Raw genomic sequence first — 14,962 nt, 5'->3', positions numbered from 1 at the left:
TTGGTTCCAGCAGAGCCTGAAACAGGATCACGAGTCGTCTGTTCCAGGAGTTCCCATGGAATTGGCCCTCGCCTATTTAGCAGACGCCCTCTATGATTTGGTCAGGGCTTCGGCCATGCAGATGGCTCTGGCAGTGTTGGCTCGATGTCTTCTTTGGTTGCGTCATTGGTCGGCTGACATGGCTTCCAAGCAGCATCTTATCAGGCTTCCTTTTAGAGGGAAGTTACTCTTTGGTGAGGATCTTGAAAAGAATGTAAAAGATTTTGGGAGACTCGAAGTCCCAGCATCTTCCGGAAGACAAGCCCAGAGTTAATAATAAACCTAGCTCTTCTAGGCCTCGCTAGTGTGACGCCCGTCGGTACAGGCCTGGTTGTAGTTCTTTTCATGGTTCTAGATTTCAGCAGAAGGCTTCCTTTCGGACTGACGTGCTTGTCGGGATCTGGAACCCAACCTCAGGCTTCCGGTTATGCTACCCAATGATGGGGCACCGGTCTGCTCTTCGACCTCTCGCATAGGGAGTCGGCTGACTGTTTTACGAAGAGTGGACCAAGATTACTTCAGATCAGTGGGTCATAGCTCTCATCAGAGAAGGATAAAAGCTAGAATTTGCGCTGTCGGAGAATTGTTTTTGGAATCTCATTGTGCCACGGTGTCCAGAAGACAGGGTTTCTGCCAGGTACTTGTGACCTGGATTGGCTACTAGTGGAAGCAGGATAGTGGGCTAGATGGACCATTGGTCTTATTTCTCTCCTTTGCAGCAGACAATCGAGCGTTTTGCATCCAGGACCCCACCCCCCACCCCCACCCCAAGAACCAGGAATGTTTTTCCTGGCTATTGCCCAGGGTGAAGGACAGGATGTTACATTCTTTCCTCTGGTGTACAACCCTGCCTCTGTGACTGACAGACTCGGCTGTAGCAGTGGAAGTTGCTTAAGGCTCCAATCAGCAAGATTGCAGCAAAATCGGCCAGTTTGAATGAGAACATGGGGAGGGGGGGAAGTCAGCAGTTAAGTTTGGCATTAAGACTTCTGCTGCAATGACACTTGAGAGCATTTGGGTTGGATTCAACGATAATATCTACTAAAGAAATTTTATTTCTTGTGAGTTATATTAATGCTTTATCTAAGAATTTGGATCAACTAAGAGTGAATTTCCGTACAGATTTTTTCTTTATAGGATGAGGTAAAAACTTTGCAAGATACATCTTCTGCTATAATAAAGGACAAATTGTTAACTCACAGGAAGATTGAGCAGATTATCATAGGAGGTTAAATCTCTTCCTTGTGAATTTCCCTAAGTCTCCTGGAAATTCCTGTTGATGCCTTTAAGAGATATTTAATTGAGATTCTTTCCTTTGAATAAGGTTTATTGTATTCACTCAAGAATAATGTCAGGAAATCAACCAGGGATTGTGGTGCAAGAAGCAAGATCTGAAGAAATTAATATTTCAGCAATACTTCAAAGAGTGAGGACACAGAGAGCAACACTGTTGGTATCATTTGTTTTTGAGCAAGCTATGAATATGGTTTTGAGGTTGTTCTTTTGGAATGCTCAAGTCTTTTTTTTTTTTTTTTTTGCATACTACTGTAAATGCTTGGTTAAATATTTAGTTATGAAATATGTATCCTTCCTTGTCATCAAGCAAATGAATCCATTACGAGTGGGTTGTGTCCATCAACCAGCAGGGGGAGATAGAGAGCACTGAAAAACTATAGTGCCTCTTGGCCAGCTAGCTCCATCTGCCTCTTCAGTATTCTTTATCTCCACAGCAGGGTGGTTGCATCTTGTTCAAGCTCCTTCAGAAAATCTGCCTGGGGTGGCTCCTGTGCTTTTGCCAGTTGTAGCAGGGATGGTGTGGCTGATGATGCCCACTTTAAAGGCAAATAGGTTAGCCCTTTCCCTGCCTTACCCGGCCCCCGATGTGGAAGTAGACAAATAGGCAAGCCCTGTCCTTGTCTTTGCCCACGCTGTGGATGCAGGCACATAGGTTTGCCCTTTCCCTGCCTTTCCCATGCTACTGATTCTCCGGAGTTGGAAATTTGCCTCTTTCGCTGTTGCTTCAAACTTTCCTCACAGCGTTAAAAAAAGAAAAAAAAAAAAAAAGTTGCGTCGCGCTTTGGTGCTGCGATCCCAGGAAAGAGGTTTTCTTCTGATTGTGCAGCGTGACCGGAGCTCGGAGACTCAGTCTGGTGAAGTAAGAGCATTTTGTAGCTCCTCCGGGGAGGGCCCGCGTTCGGGATGATTTTGGCGCAAATCCACCATTTTGAATTTCCGCCGCTTTCGGCGATGGCTGCTGAGAAACTAAAGCGCTGTTCTGTTTGTGGCAAGCGCAAATCTGCAGCGGGTCTCTGTAAGGCGTGCTTTTCAGACGGTAGAGCCGGCCCGAGCATGGCAAGTGATGTTCTTTCCTGCTCCGTGGAACTGGCAGCGGGCGCCATTTTGGAACAGCATGACGCGATCCCCGCTGAGGCGGAGGGGTTTGAGCCTGGAGGGGCACCTCATGTAGAGGCTAATAAAAGAGCTGCTTTCCCCGGACTGGAACCAGGAGGCCAGGGTGAGCCATTTTCCCCTGAATTTGTTTTATTGCTGCATAATGCATACATGTTAAGAAGAGCTCTTCCGCAGGGGTCCTCTGCGGCCCTGCTTTCTGTATCCTCTCCAGTGGAGCCTGGCCTTGGATTACCGTCAGGTGCGTTTTCCCCTGACAGATGGCCGCAAGACAAGCGCAGAAGGGTGGATTCCCCTTCAGAGAGTGGTGCACCCCCTCCTCCCCCCCCCTCCCCGTGGTCGAGATGTGAGGACTCTGAGGAGTCTGGCAGGCCTTGGTCGTCTGGAGAGCCAGAAGATGGTGCAGGATTGCCACCGGATCCAGATGATCCTTCCGCGGTGAGGATTTTCCGCCGTGATGAGCTGCCAGCGCTTATTACTGATGCCTTGCAGGTCCTCTATAGAAGACCCTGGGAGTACTGAGACCTCCTCCGGTAATCCGAGGATGGCAAGTAGTAAGAAGCCTGCTCGAGCCTTTCCTTTGCATGACTCCATCCAAGAGCTTATCATGGCTCAATGGGCTGACCCTGAGGGGCCTTTGAATGTCGCCAGGGCTATGGGGCAATTATACCCTCTAAGTGAGGAGCATCTGGCGTGCCTAGCAGTGCCTAAAATGGATGCCCTAGTCATGGCTGTGACAAAGAAAACTACCCTCCCAGTGGAAGGAGGAGTTGCCCTGAAGGACATGCAGGACCGTCGCCTGGAGGCAGCTATGAAACGATCTTTTGAAATTTCAGGCCTATCCTTACGGGCGTCTGCATGCAGCTGCTACGCTGCCAGAGCCTGCCTCGCTTGGTTACAACTGGCAGTGGAACAGCCCGGAGATGGAGCGGAGCCCCTTACGGAGGTGGCACCACGGATGGAGTCGGCCTTGTCATTTTTGGCTGACCCCCTTTATGATCTGGTCAGAGCTTCGGCTAAACAGATGGCTGTAGCGGTGGCAGCTCGCCGTCTTCTGTGGCTACGGCATTGGGCAGTTGACATGGCCTCTAAGCAAAGGTTGGTGAAGTTGCCCTTTCAAGGCCTTCTCCTGTTTGGTGAGGAGTTGGAGAAAATTGTGAAAGGCCTGGGGGATGCCAAACCCCAGCGCTTACCCGAGGATAGGCCGCGGCCTTCTTCCAAGGGTCAGGCGGTTCCCTCCTCTTACAGACCTCGCTTCCATGAAGCTAGAAGGTACCGCCCGGGGCGTTCTGCTGGGTTCACTTCGCGTGCCCATTTTCAGCAGAGGAACTCCTTTCACTCGGACAAACGTTCCGCAGCAGCAGGCTCAAGACCTGGAGTTCAAGGGCGATCCTCTCAATGATGGTGTGCCAGCCCCCTCCTCGATTCCTGTGATAGGAGGATGACTTTCCCTCTTGAGGAGTGGGCCAAGATTACCTCAGATCAGTGGGTCTTGGACCTGATCAGAAAAGGCTACAGAATGGAATTCAATGCCCTGATAAGAGACGTGTTTGTGGAGTCCCGATGCGGTTCTGCCGCCAAACGGGCGGCGGTAGAGGAGACCTTGCAAGGCTTGATTCACATTGGGGCAGTTTCCCCTGTGCCTCCCGCCGAATGCGGCTCTGGCCGTTACTCCATTTACTTCATGGTGCCGTGAAAAGGAGGGTCTTTTCGGCCTATCCTAGACTTAAAAGAAGTCAACAAGTCTCTGAACGTGCTGCATTTTCACATGGAAACCCTGCGCTCCGTCATAGCGGCGGTACAGCCAGGAGAGTTTCTCATGTCTCTGGACCTGAAAGAAGCTTACTTGCACATACCAATTTGGTCCCTGCACCAGAGGTTTCTGCGTTTTGTGGAGATGGGAAAACATTTCCAGTTTCGGGCCTTGCCTTTTGGCCTCGCCACAGCTCCCTGAACCATTTCCAAGGTAATGGTGGTAGGAGCTGCTTTTCTCAGGCGAGAGGGTATCCGGGTTCACATGTACTTAGACGACTGATTCATCAGAGCAGACTCTGCAGAAGAGAGTCATCAGGTTACAGCCAGAGTGGTCTCAGTACTGCAATCTCTGGGCTGGGTCGTCAATATAGCTAAAAGTCACCTGACCCCCTCTCAATCTGTAGAATATTTGGGGGTCCGGTTCGACACAGCCTCGGGGATGGTCTTCCTACCCAAGCAAAGGCGGTGCAAGCTTCAGAACCAGGTCCGCCTGCTCCTGAGGATGCCTCGCCCGCGAGCTAGGGACATTGTCCAGCTGTTGGGGTCGACGACGGCCACTTTGGAAGTGGTGCCATGGGCGAGAGTGCACCTGAGACCTCTGCAGTGTTCCCTGCTTCAACGATGGTCTCCAGTATCTCAGGATTATCAATGTAGACTCACGTGGCTCCCTGCGGCCCGGCTCAGTATGGAGTGGTGGCTCTCAGACAGCATGCTACGGCGAGGAATGCCGCTAGCGCTCCCCAATTGGTGCCTGGTGGTAACAGATGTCAGCCTGAAGGGCTGGGGTGCACATTGCCGGGGAAAGCAGGCCCAGGGTCTTTGGACACCCGAGGAGTCGGAGTGGTCCATCAATCGCTTGGAGTTGAAAGCGATTTTCCAGGTGCTTCTGGCCTTTCAATTGACCGTGGAAGGATTGACTGTCAGAGTTCTGTCGGACAACACGACAGCAGTGGCCTACATAAAACGCCAAGGAGGCACTCAGTGCATAGCACTAGCACCGCAGGCTGCGCAGATTTGCCACTGGGCCGAGCTTCATCTGCAGTTTCTGTCAGCAGCTCATATTGCAGGTCAGAGCAGCGTGCAAGCCGATTATCTGAGCAGGAATCAGATCAACCCAGCGGAGTGGGAACTTGCAGAAGAAGTATTCCTGCAGATATGTGCCAAATGGGGAAAGCCCGTAATGGATCTTATGGCGTCAAGCACAAATGCCAAAGTCCCGTGCTTCTACAGCAGACGGAGAGATCCTCGCTCGGCAGGGTTGGATGCCTTGGCTCAACCCTGGCCTCAGGGCCTCCTGTATGTGTTCCCTCCTTGGCCCTTGATAGGGCGAGTACTCCTGCGTATTCGGCTCCACCAAGGCGAGGTGGTTCTCATTGCCCCGGATTGGTCCAGGAGGCCGTGGTATGTGACCCTCTGGCGGATGCTGGTAGAGGATCCCCTGCCGTTACCTCTGGTACCGAACCTGTTGTCACAGGGCCCGGTGACCATGGAGGACGCCTGCTGCTTTGGTCTTTTGGCATGGCTATTGAGAGGGCGCAATTGAGAGACAAAGGATATTCCAGTAAAGTCATTTCCACTCTCCTACAGGCCCGCAAGCGTTCCACTTCCATGGCTTATGCCAGGATTTGGCGCCAGTTTGAGGCTTGGTGTGCTTCTAAAGCGATTACACCCACGCGGGCTTCTGTCTCGCTGATACTTGACTTTTTGCAGGATGGTTTACAAAAAGGCTTGGCCTATAATTCCCTGCGTGTTCAAGTGGCAGCCTTAGCATGTTTTCGAGGGAAGTTCGCTGGCCTCTCTCTGGCTGCTTGCCCGGATGTGACACGGTTTCTTAGAGGGGTGTTTCGACTCCGTCCTCCCGTGCGGGCTCCATGTCCGGCCTGGAACCTGGGGTTAGTTTTAAAGGCCCTTCAGTGTTCGCCCTTCGAGCCGCTCAGGCGAGCTTCGAAGAAGGATGTGACCTTAAAGACGGTCTTTTTGGTGGCCGTGACATCAGCGAGACGGGTATCTGAGCTCCAGACGCTGTCCTGTCGAGACCCATTTCTGCAATTCTCAGAGTCCGTAGTAATGGTACATACGGTGCCTTTCTTCATGCCTAAGGTGGTTTCAGCGTTTCACCTAAACCAGCCTATTTTCCTGCCCTCCTTTTCTAAAGAGGAGTTTCCAGAAGCCTATGGGCAGTGACACCTTCTGGATGTGCGAAGGGCTCTGATGTAATATCTGCGCATGTCAAATGCCTTCAGGACCTCTGACCATCTTTTTGTTCTTTTGTCAGGTCCGCGCAGAGGGTCTCCAGCGTCTAAGGCCACTATAGCCCGTTGATTCAAAGAAGCTATCTTTTCAGCATATCTGTTATCTGGCTGGCCTCCGCCTGAAGCCTTTAAGGCACATTCCACAAGAGCGATTTCCTCTTCTTGGGCTGAAACTGGAGCACTCTCTCTTCAAGAGATATGTAGTGCAGCTGCTTGGGCTTCTAAGCTCTTGTTTGCCCGACATTACAGGATGGATGTGGCTGCCAGGAGAGACGCGCATTTTGGAGCACAAGTGCTGGCGCGTGGTGTGGCTTGTTCCCACCCTATCTAGGGATTGCTTTGATACATCCCACTCGTAATGGATTCATCTGCTTGATGACAAGGAAAGGAAAATTAGGTTCTTACCTTGGTAATTTTCTTTCCTTTAGTCATAGCAGATGAATCCATGAGCCGTCCCTCAGTGGTTCATTATGTGATTTATGCTACTTTTATGTTCAGTTTTTCCTGTAGATATGTTCCCTCATTGGGAGAAGTTGGAAAACAGTCTTCAGGATTTCTGTTCAGTTATAGGAGGATGAGTTCATTCCCTCCTTTGAATTATAGCTCCAGTTTTGGGGCGTTCATCAGCTGTGAGGAAAGTTCATGTTATTATGCTTTGCGGTGTAACACTGCTTTGGAAGCTTCAAATACTGAAGAGGCAGATGGAGCTAGCTGGCCAAGAGGCACTATGGTTTTTCAGTGCTCTCTATCTCCCCCTGCTGATTGATGGACACAATCCACTCGTAATGGATTCATCTGCTATGACTAAAGGAAAGAAAATTACCAAGGTAAGAACCTAATTTTCCCTTACTGCCAGAACAATTGAGAGCCTTCTTGAATTTAAAGAACATTTCTACTGGAAAGGTCTAACGTACCTTTTAAGTTGTACATGTTCAATTTAATGGCCTTTCGATATGATTTTCCCCTTTTGATCTCGTTTTCATTTCTGTATCGTTCTCCCTCCTTTAGAGGTGTAAGACTTTTTGATGCTGTTGGTAATGCATTGGCTCTAGTCAGATTGGTGTAAGCCTATAGTCCTGTTATACAAGAATTTATTTTTATGTTCATTCCCTCTGGCTGAGTCTATTAGTACAAATTAGCTAATTGTGGTTTGTATAAGCAGCAATTTTTCTAAAACTAATTAAATTTTGTCCAGTTTTATTCTATCTCCTTCTCTTCTATTGAAGTTTTCATTATTTTCATGTTTGTGCTATCTACATCTATCTATCTATATATATATCTATATCTATCTATCTATCTATCTATATATATATACAAATACATACAAATATATATATATATATATATATATATATATATATATATATATATATATATATATATATATATTAAACCGTTAAGATTCACGTAAAATACTCCACATGACCATGTTTTGATAATGTCTGCATCAGGGGTATGTAATAAAACTTGTGTGTATATATATATATATATACATATGTATATGTAATTGATGATAAACTTTTCTAAAATGTATTTCTACTATTCTCCTGCCTAGTATGATCCAGCTGCCAATTGTTTCTTTCATACTTTTGTCTTTGATGTTTCTAGGAGAGTATTGCTGTTTTTAGTTCTTTGCCAAAAGTGTGGAAAGCCTGTAAGTTAGTATGCTTCTACAAGTCTGATATGGTAGTGAAGCTTTTGGTCCAAGGATTACATTTTATGCTAGTTAGAAAGCAGGGTATTCTACAGAAAACATTCTGTTTAAGCAGATGCTCATGCAGATAACCCTGTGGATCTTATTCCCCTAAAAGCTAAATTTAAGGATTAAAGAGAAATCTTACTTTGCTCTTTTGCATAGGCTTTAGCTTATAGAATTATTTTTGTGGATATTTTCCTATAGCAGAAGTTATAGAAAATTAAAGTTTTGGAGAAAAGAAGTGTTGCTTTAGCTTAACCACATTATCATCACACATTACAATCCTCTGGCCCCTTACTCAAAATACGTATGGCCAGTTTCTATAAAATATATACTACATGTAAAGACTTGTAATTGGAAAACAAATGGTAGAGAATGCTTCATTGAGGTGTATTTGTGCTACTGCAAGCTTAGTACTTAATTGTTGAAATTAAAATGAAATCTGATCAATTTTGCCTGTAGGTATCATTTACTTTACATGAAGAACTTGCAAATATTCATGATGATGGAGGAAAGCCTGCTTCCGTCAGTACACCCAGAGTACATCCATTTAATTTACAAAGTGTGGGAGGACAGACATTAACAGTATTCACAGAAAGTTCATCAGGTGAGTTAGAATTGAAATACTATGCCAGTGGTTTGTATGCATATTAATGTATTACTATCATGTTCTTTTGTGGATTTTTAGTACCATTATAATCGTATATGAATACTTGAAACAAGTAGACATTTATCTTGAGCTACAATTTTATTTATTAGGATTTATTTACTGCCCTTTTGAAGGAATTCACTCAAGGTGGTGTACAGCAAGAATAAGTCAAACATAAGCAACAGACAATTACAGCAGTAAAAATATTCAAACAGTACAAAGTATGGCATAGTATGCTACATTACAATGCCAACACAATACACATTAAAACATTTTAATAGACGCATAGGGTGTAAGCAAAGATGTAACATATAGATAGCAGTAACTGAGAAATAAGGCCAGTATCAGGCAGATTTCTACAGTCTGTGCCCTGAAAATGGCATGGACACATCAAGAATACATGTTTTACTGGATCATGTGCTGTGAGTTTATCTTATTGGGCAGACTGGATGGACTGTGTAGGTCTTTATCTGCCATCCTCTACTATGTTACTATGTTAGATAGATAAGATAGAGTATAGTAACAGGAGTAAGAAAATAAGGGACTAGTTATAGAGAGTTGCAAATGAGGTCAGAAAAGTACATTGAAAGGTAAGGCTGCTGTTCTTCTTTGTATGCCACACAATTTTTACATATTGATTGTAAATTGCTTTTACAGTTAAGTAATGAAGTGGTATATAAAATCAATAAATCCAAGCATGAGCAGAGAACTTTGATGTAGTTTAAAAAAAAAATTTTCAGAACTTTTTAGGTACCATTAGAAATTTAGAAGCCAGGTACAAGCACATTGAAACACCATCCCCTGATGCCATGCTGCCCCCCCCCCCCCCCCAATTTTACCATTTCTCCCATATTCTTCTCCTCTGTTCCATCTCTCTCCATAGTTACCTTCTTGCATTTCTCCAACTTTGCTTAATATAATGTTCCATATAATCAGCATTTCTTTGATGGCAAGTAGGATTACAAGCCCTCATAAGTGGGTGATATAATCTGGTGGAGCCCAGCATGGGTAACATTTTTATAGCTACAGACAAATTCTAGAAGCTTTTAGAATGACAACTGCATGTGGACCATACATACCATGCTTTATTGTCAAGCTACACCTCCTCCGTTGTGATGGTCTCCTGATTGTGGTTGTTCAGGTGAATAATTCTCTCTTTCAGGTTTCATGTGAGTGGAGCACACACACAATCTATATTTTTGTAACTTCACAGAATAAGAAAGTCCCTCACTTCTGTTCCAGAATAAGGACTAGCCTTGGATGCTTTCCTCCTAGATGTGTATAGTATGTCCTTCTTATTCTTTTCCTTACTCATTAGTTTAAGGCATGTCCTTCTTATTCTTTTAACAAAGACTCTGTTCTGTCCTCATTTATAGGCTGTTTGTTATATATATACTAGTAAAAAAGGCCCGTTTCTCATACAAATGAAACGGGCGCTAGCAAGGTTATCATGTAATGGCGATTATGTTTTTAAGGGAACTGTTAGGAGGCAAGTTGTGGTGCGAGTTCCATGCTTGTCCGCTTCTCGCCACCCTGCTGGTTACGATGGAGTTTGAGCGGCGCAGGAGTCTGGATGTCAACGGCCAGTTGTGGCGCGAGTTCCTGCCTCGCAGCCATTCTGAGTTTGACAGGGCGCTCATTAATGTGTACGACATATGGGCTCCGAGATCCAGCCCCCCATCCTCCAAGTTCCAGGCCCTCCGCCTCCCTCCCTCTCTCTCCCCCTCTCCTCCGAGTGGCAGCCCGACCTGCACTGCCTGCCCTCTTCTTCTAGTCCTCCGCCTGCCCCTTGCCTTCCTTTGTGCCACCCAGAATTTAAAAGTTCTTACCTCGGGGTCCAGCGGCAGCAGTGAAAGGCAAGCAGACTCGGCTCTTCAGCCTGCCTTCCCTTCTCTCTCAGCTCTGCCTCTGGTCCCGCCCTTGCAGAAACAGGAAATGAGGGCTTGGAAGACGGCTGGAGCATTAGCAAGTCCAAACGGCATTACCAGGTATTCGTAATGCCCGTCGCGGGTGTTAAACGCCGTCTTCCACTCATCCCCCTCCTTGATCCGCACAAGGTTGTAGGCCCCCCTGAGATCGAGCTTGGAGAAGATCTGGGCCCCCTGGAGGCGGTCAAACATCTCAGAAATCAAGGGAAAGGGGGTATTTGTCCTTCCGCGTGATGGCATTGAGTCCTCTGTAGTCAATACAGGGGCGCAACCCCCCATCCTTCTTCTCCACGAAGAAGAATCCAGCCCCCGCGGGCGATTTAGAGGGCCGGATGAAGCCTCGAGCTAGGTTCTCTCAAATATACTGGGACATGGCTTCCGTCTCTGGCCGGGATAGGGGGTATACGCGGCCATGGGGAGGTTCAGTGCCTGGTAGTAGCTCTATGGCACAGTCATACGAGCGATGGGGAGGTAGAATCTCTGCTTGCTGTTTGGAAAAAACATCTCCAAAGGATCTGTATGGCCCCGGTAACATAACATTGGCTCGATCCAAAGGAAGCATCACACTGGGGCTGGCGAGACCTTATCCAAACAGACCTTCTGGCAGCCCGGGCCCCATGCCGTCAATTCACCCCGGGCCCAACCAATGCAGGGGTTATGCAGGCGAAGCCAGGGTAATCCCAGGATTATGGCCACAGTGGCCAACGGAAGGACATAGAAGGCGATAACTTCTTTGTGTAAGACTCCTACCCGTATGGTCATAGGCACGGTCCTGGAGCGGAGAACTCCCCGAACCAGTCCCCAAGCCGCTGAGACAGTGATGGACTGAGGTAACTCCATCGTAGGAATTTGATGAACCCGCACCAGGTCCGCGCTGATAAAGTTGCCTCCCGCCCCCGGGTCAACTAGCGCCTCAAAACAAGGGGTATCCTTAATCGCCAGTAGAACTGGCACCAAAACCTGCATCCAAGGGGAGACGGACTTTGGCCCTGACCCGGTCTCCCTAGCCGGTATCAGGGCTGCTGATTTCCCGACTTCTTTTTCTTCGGGCACTCACGGACAAAGTGCCCCTTCACTCTACAATGCAGGCACAGCCCCTTAGAGCGTCTCTGCTGTCTCTCCTGGGCCGCCCGGTCAACCTGCATAGGTTCAGACCCGTCGGGCGCACCCAGCGACTGGGAAGCAGGGCTCTTGTGTGAGCTCCTCGAGTTAGCCCCTGCAACCTGCTGACCAGCGTGATGTTAACAGGCCCGCTCCCTGAACCGGATGTCCACCTGGGTGCAGAGACTGATGAGGTTGTTCAGATCTGAGGGCAGCTCCCGGCCTGTGAGTTCGTCCTTAATGTTGGCCGAGACCCCATGCCAGAATACCGCAGTCAGGCTTGGGTTATCCCAACCTAGCTCCGCGGCCAAGGCCAGAAACTGGATGGCGTACTCACCCAGAGAGAGTCGCCCCTGATGTAGGTTCAACAGCTGAGTCGCCGCCGAAGAGGGCTTCCCGGGTTCCTCAAAGATGAGCCGAAATTGTTTCAAGAACTCTGCCAAATTATCCAGAAGGGGATCCTTCTTCTCCCATAAGGGCAAGGCCCAGGCCAGAGCAGGGCCTGCTAGTAGAGAGATAATATAAGCCACCTTCGCCCGATCCGAAGGAAAATCCCAGGCCTGCAACTCGAAGACAATTTGGCATTGATTGAGGAACCCCCAGCAGGTCTTACTGGTTACTGTCGCCCTCGTACCTCGGGGGCGTAGCCACCCGAATCCCTCGGCCGCATGCGTGGGAACCCGGCGGAGTAGAAGCTGGCGGGCCCTCCGCAGCCCCCGTGACGGTCAGCGCGTCTACCCGTTGAGACAGTGTGTTCACGACTCCCGATACCTGTTGTAGCTGAGCATGCAATTGCTGGAGCAGCTGCATGGGGGATGGATCGGTCGAGCTCATGGCTTTTGTGTTCTGTAATCCGTTGGGTTGGTCGTGAGCCCTTGGGCCCTGGCCGAGGCCAAGGGGAGACCGACCCACCACCACACACCCCAGCTATCCAATACCCCTAAGCTACCCCTCCCCGCAGTCCCTCAGGAAGAAGGGAAATAGGCAAACAGGCGGGCCTCGCGGCCGAACCGGAACCCACGCACACAGAGCCACTCGTGCGAGCCTCACGGCTGAACTGGAACCCAATCACACACAGGGAGGGTTAAAAGAACCCAGAGAGCCCCCCGGGCCCCAAGATGCCAGACACGCGCTGAACACCAGCAATAGGGCAGAGGGAGAAACAAAGGACTAGAGCGGGCCACGCCCACCCAGGGGATTAGCGCAGGACAGGGGAACTAACACAGCAACCACCCCCCCCCCCCCAGGGTAGGAAGCCCCAGGCAGAAGCCAGAGGAACCAGACACAAAAGGAAGGCAGAAAGCCTTTGCCTCAAACCCACTGTAGACAGAGGCAAACAGAACACAAAGGGTTAAGCTTGTAGAGCCAGCAGAGAGAGAGTTCCATAAATCAACAAACAATCAGAGAGAATGCTTCCATTCCCGAGAGGGAGCAGGGCCGATAGAACAAACACACTGGCAGAGGCAGGAACACAATACACACAGTACACAAAGGGTTAAACTCACTGAGCCAGCAGGCCGGGACACAGAGAAGAGAAATCCTAAAAACAAACAAACAAAGGAGATAACCCTGACACTCAGCCCAGAGCCCCGGAGCTGAGCAACGCCCAGCCCCCACTAAACAAACGAGCAGCTAACCCTGATTACAGAGCTACACATACACACACAGCAGCAGCTCACGCAGAGGGAAGGAAAAGAATACTCTAACACAACACAAATCGCTGTCAGAACCTAGAACACGTTCTGAGAGAAAACTGTCAGGCTTTCCAGTTACCACCAAGCGTAAGTAACGCAAAAGCAGAGAAACTCTTCAGCTGCAGGCTAAAGTACTATCCCCTGACGTCAGCACAACCCCTGGCAGCCAATCAGAAGAGACGTCCCCCCCCCCCCCCCCCGCCAAACCGGCAGAATCATAACACGGTGTCAGGGGTGCTTGCGCCTTCTGTACCATCTGCTGCAGCGGTATCTGGCCTTTTATTTGTGGTGAGGTCCCAGACTGCGATGCCGCCTGCGGCATCGGCTGCCACCCAGGTCAACTCCCTTCGACATCGAGGGAGGGAGCTTCACCGCAGTCGGACAGGGCATCGACTTCTCGACATTGCCATAGAGGACATCCCTCGGCGTCGAGGCAGGTCCAGTGTTGAAGCACCTTAACTCAGGTTTTATCCGACACTGAGCAGGAGCGTTTGTGTTAGTCAGATGAGGATCCAAGATATTTCTCTTCTAATGAGTCCTTTGGGATTCCCTCTGATCCTTGCCCTCCACTAGAAAGTAGATTGTCTCTACCGGAGAGTCTGTCCCTTTCCTCTTTTGTCCGGTAAATGGCTACGGCTATTCCCTTCCCTGTGGAGGTTGAGGATGAGCCCAGGACTGAGATGCTCGAGGTCTTGGATTATTCTTCTCCACCTAAAGAGGCTGTGACAGTTCATCTGCATAAGGTACTGAAGGAAGTCCTTATGTGAAACTGGTCAGCCCCTCTGTCGGGCCTTGTGGTCCCGAAAAAAGCTGAATCCCAGTATCAGATCCATGGTGAACCTGGGTTGATGTCTCAGTTACCCCACAATTCCATGGTGGTGGACTCCTCCCTCAAGAGAGCCAGGAGTACTAGAGACCTTCGGAGCCCCCAGGACTCTTGATTCTTTTGGGAGGAAGATGTATCAGGCCGCTATGCTCGCTGCCAAGATCCAGTCATACCAGCTCTTCACGAGCGTACACTTGCGAGACTCGATAGTCAACTGTCCAGCTTGGTTGAGACACTCCCTACGGAGCTGGCCAAGCCTTTTTGCCAGGTGGTCAGGCAGCAGAAGGCGTGTCGCAAGTTCCTGGCCAGGGGTACTTTTGACACTTGACGTGACGTCCAGAATTGCTGCTTAAGGTATAGTGATGCACAGACTCTCATGGCTGCGTGTCTCTGACCTGGCTGCATGTCTCTGACCGGGATCATTCTGTTCAGCAGCGGATGGCGGATGTTCCTTGCTGGGGGGACAATCTTTTTGGAGAAAAAGTAGATCTAGTTGATCACATCAAGAAGCATAATGATGCTATGGTTTCTCTCCCACCGGGTGCCTTCTGCTACTGCCTCCTCATCTAGGAGGTTTTTTGGAGGGAGGAGGAGTGCCCCCTATACCTACTCT

The 14,962-nt window shown here is 48.9% G+C and overlaps 1 protein-coding gene across 1 annotated transcript in view; it reads left to right on the top strand.

The window, feature by feature from the left end:
* The window catches only part of GTF2F2 (general transcription factor IIF subunit 2), a 231,303-nt gene that overhangs the window by 46,373 nt on the left and 169,968 nt on the right, over positions 1 to 14,962 (top strand). Inside the window, exon 4 of the mRNA XM_030200520.1 lies at positions 8,614 to 8,758. Within this exon, the coding sequence (XP_030056380.1) occupies positions 8,614 to 8,758 (145 nt within the window). The remainder of the gene's footprint in view (positions 1 to 8,613; positions 8,759 to 14,962) is intronic.

Source organism: Microcaecilia unicolor, chromosome 4 (assembly GCF_901765095.1).
Source record: "Microcaecilia unicolor chromosome 4, aMicUni1.1, whole genome shotgun sequence".
Taxonomy (NCBI): domain Eukaryota; kingdom Metazoa; phylum Chordata; class Amphibia; order Gymnophiona; family Siphonopidae; genus Microcaecilia; species Microcaecilia unicolor.
The sequence above is the reverse complement of the archived record's forward strand: the minus strand, read 5'-3'. Positions and strand labels throughout refer to the sequence as shown.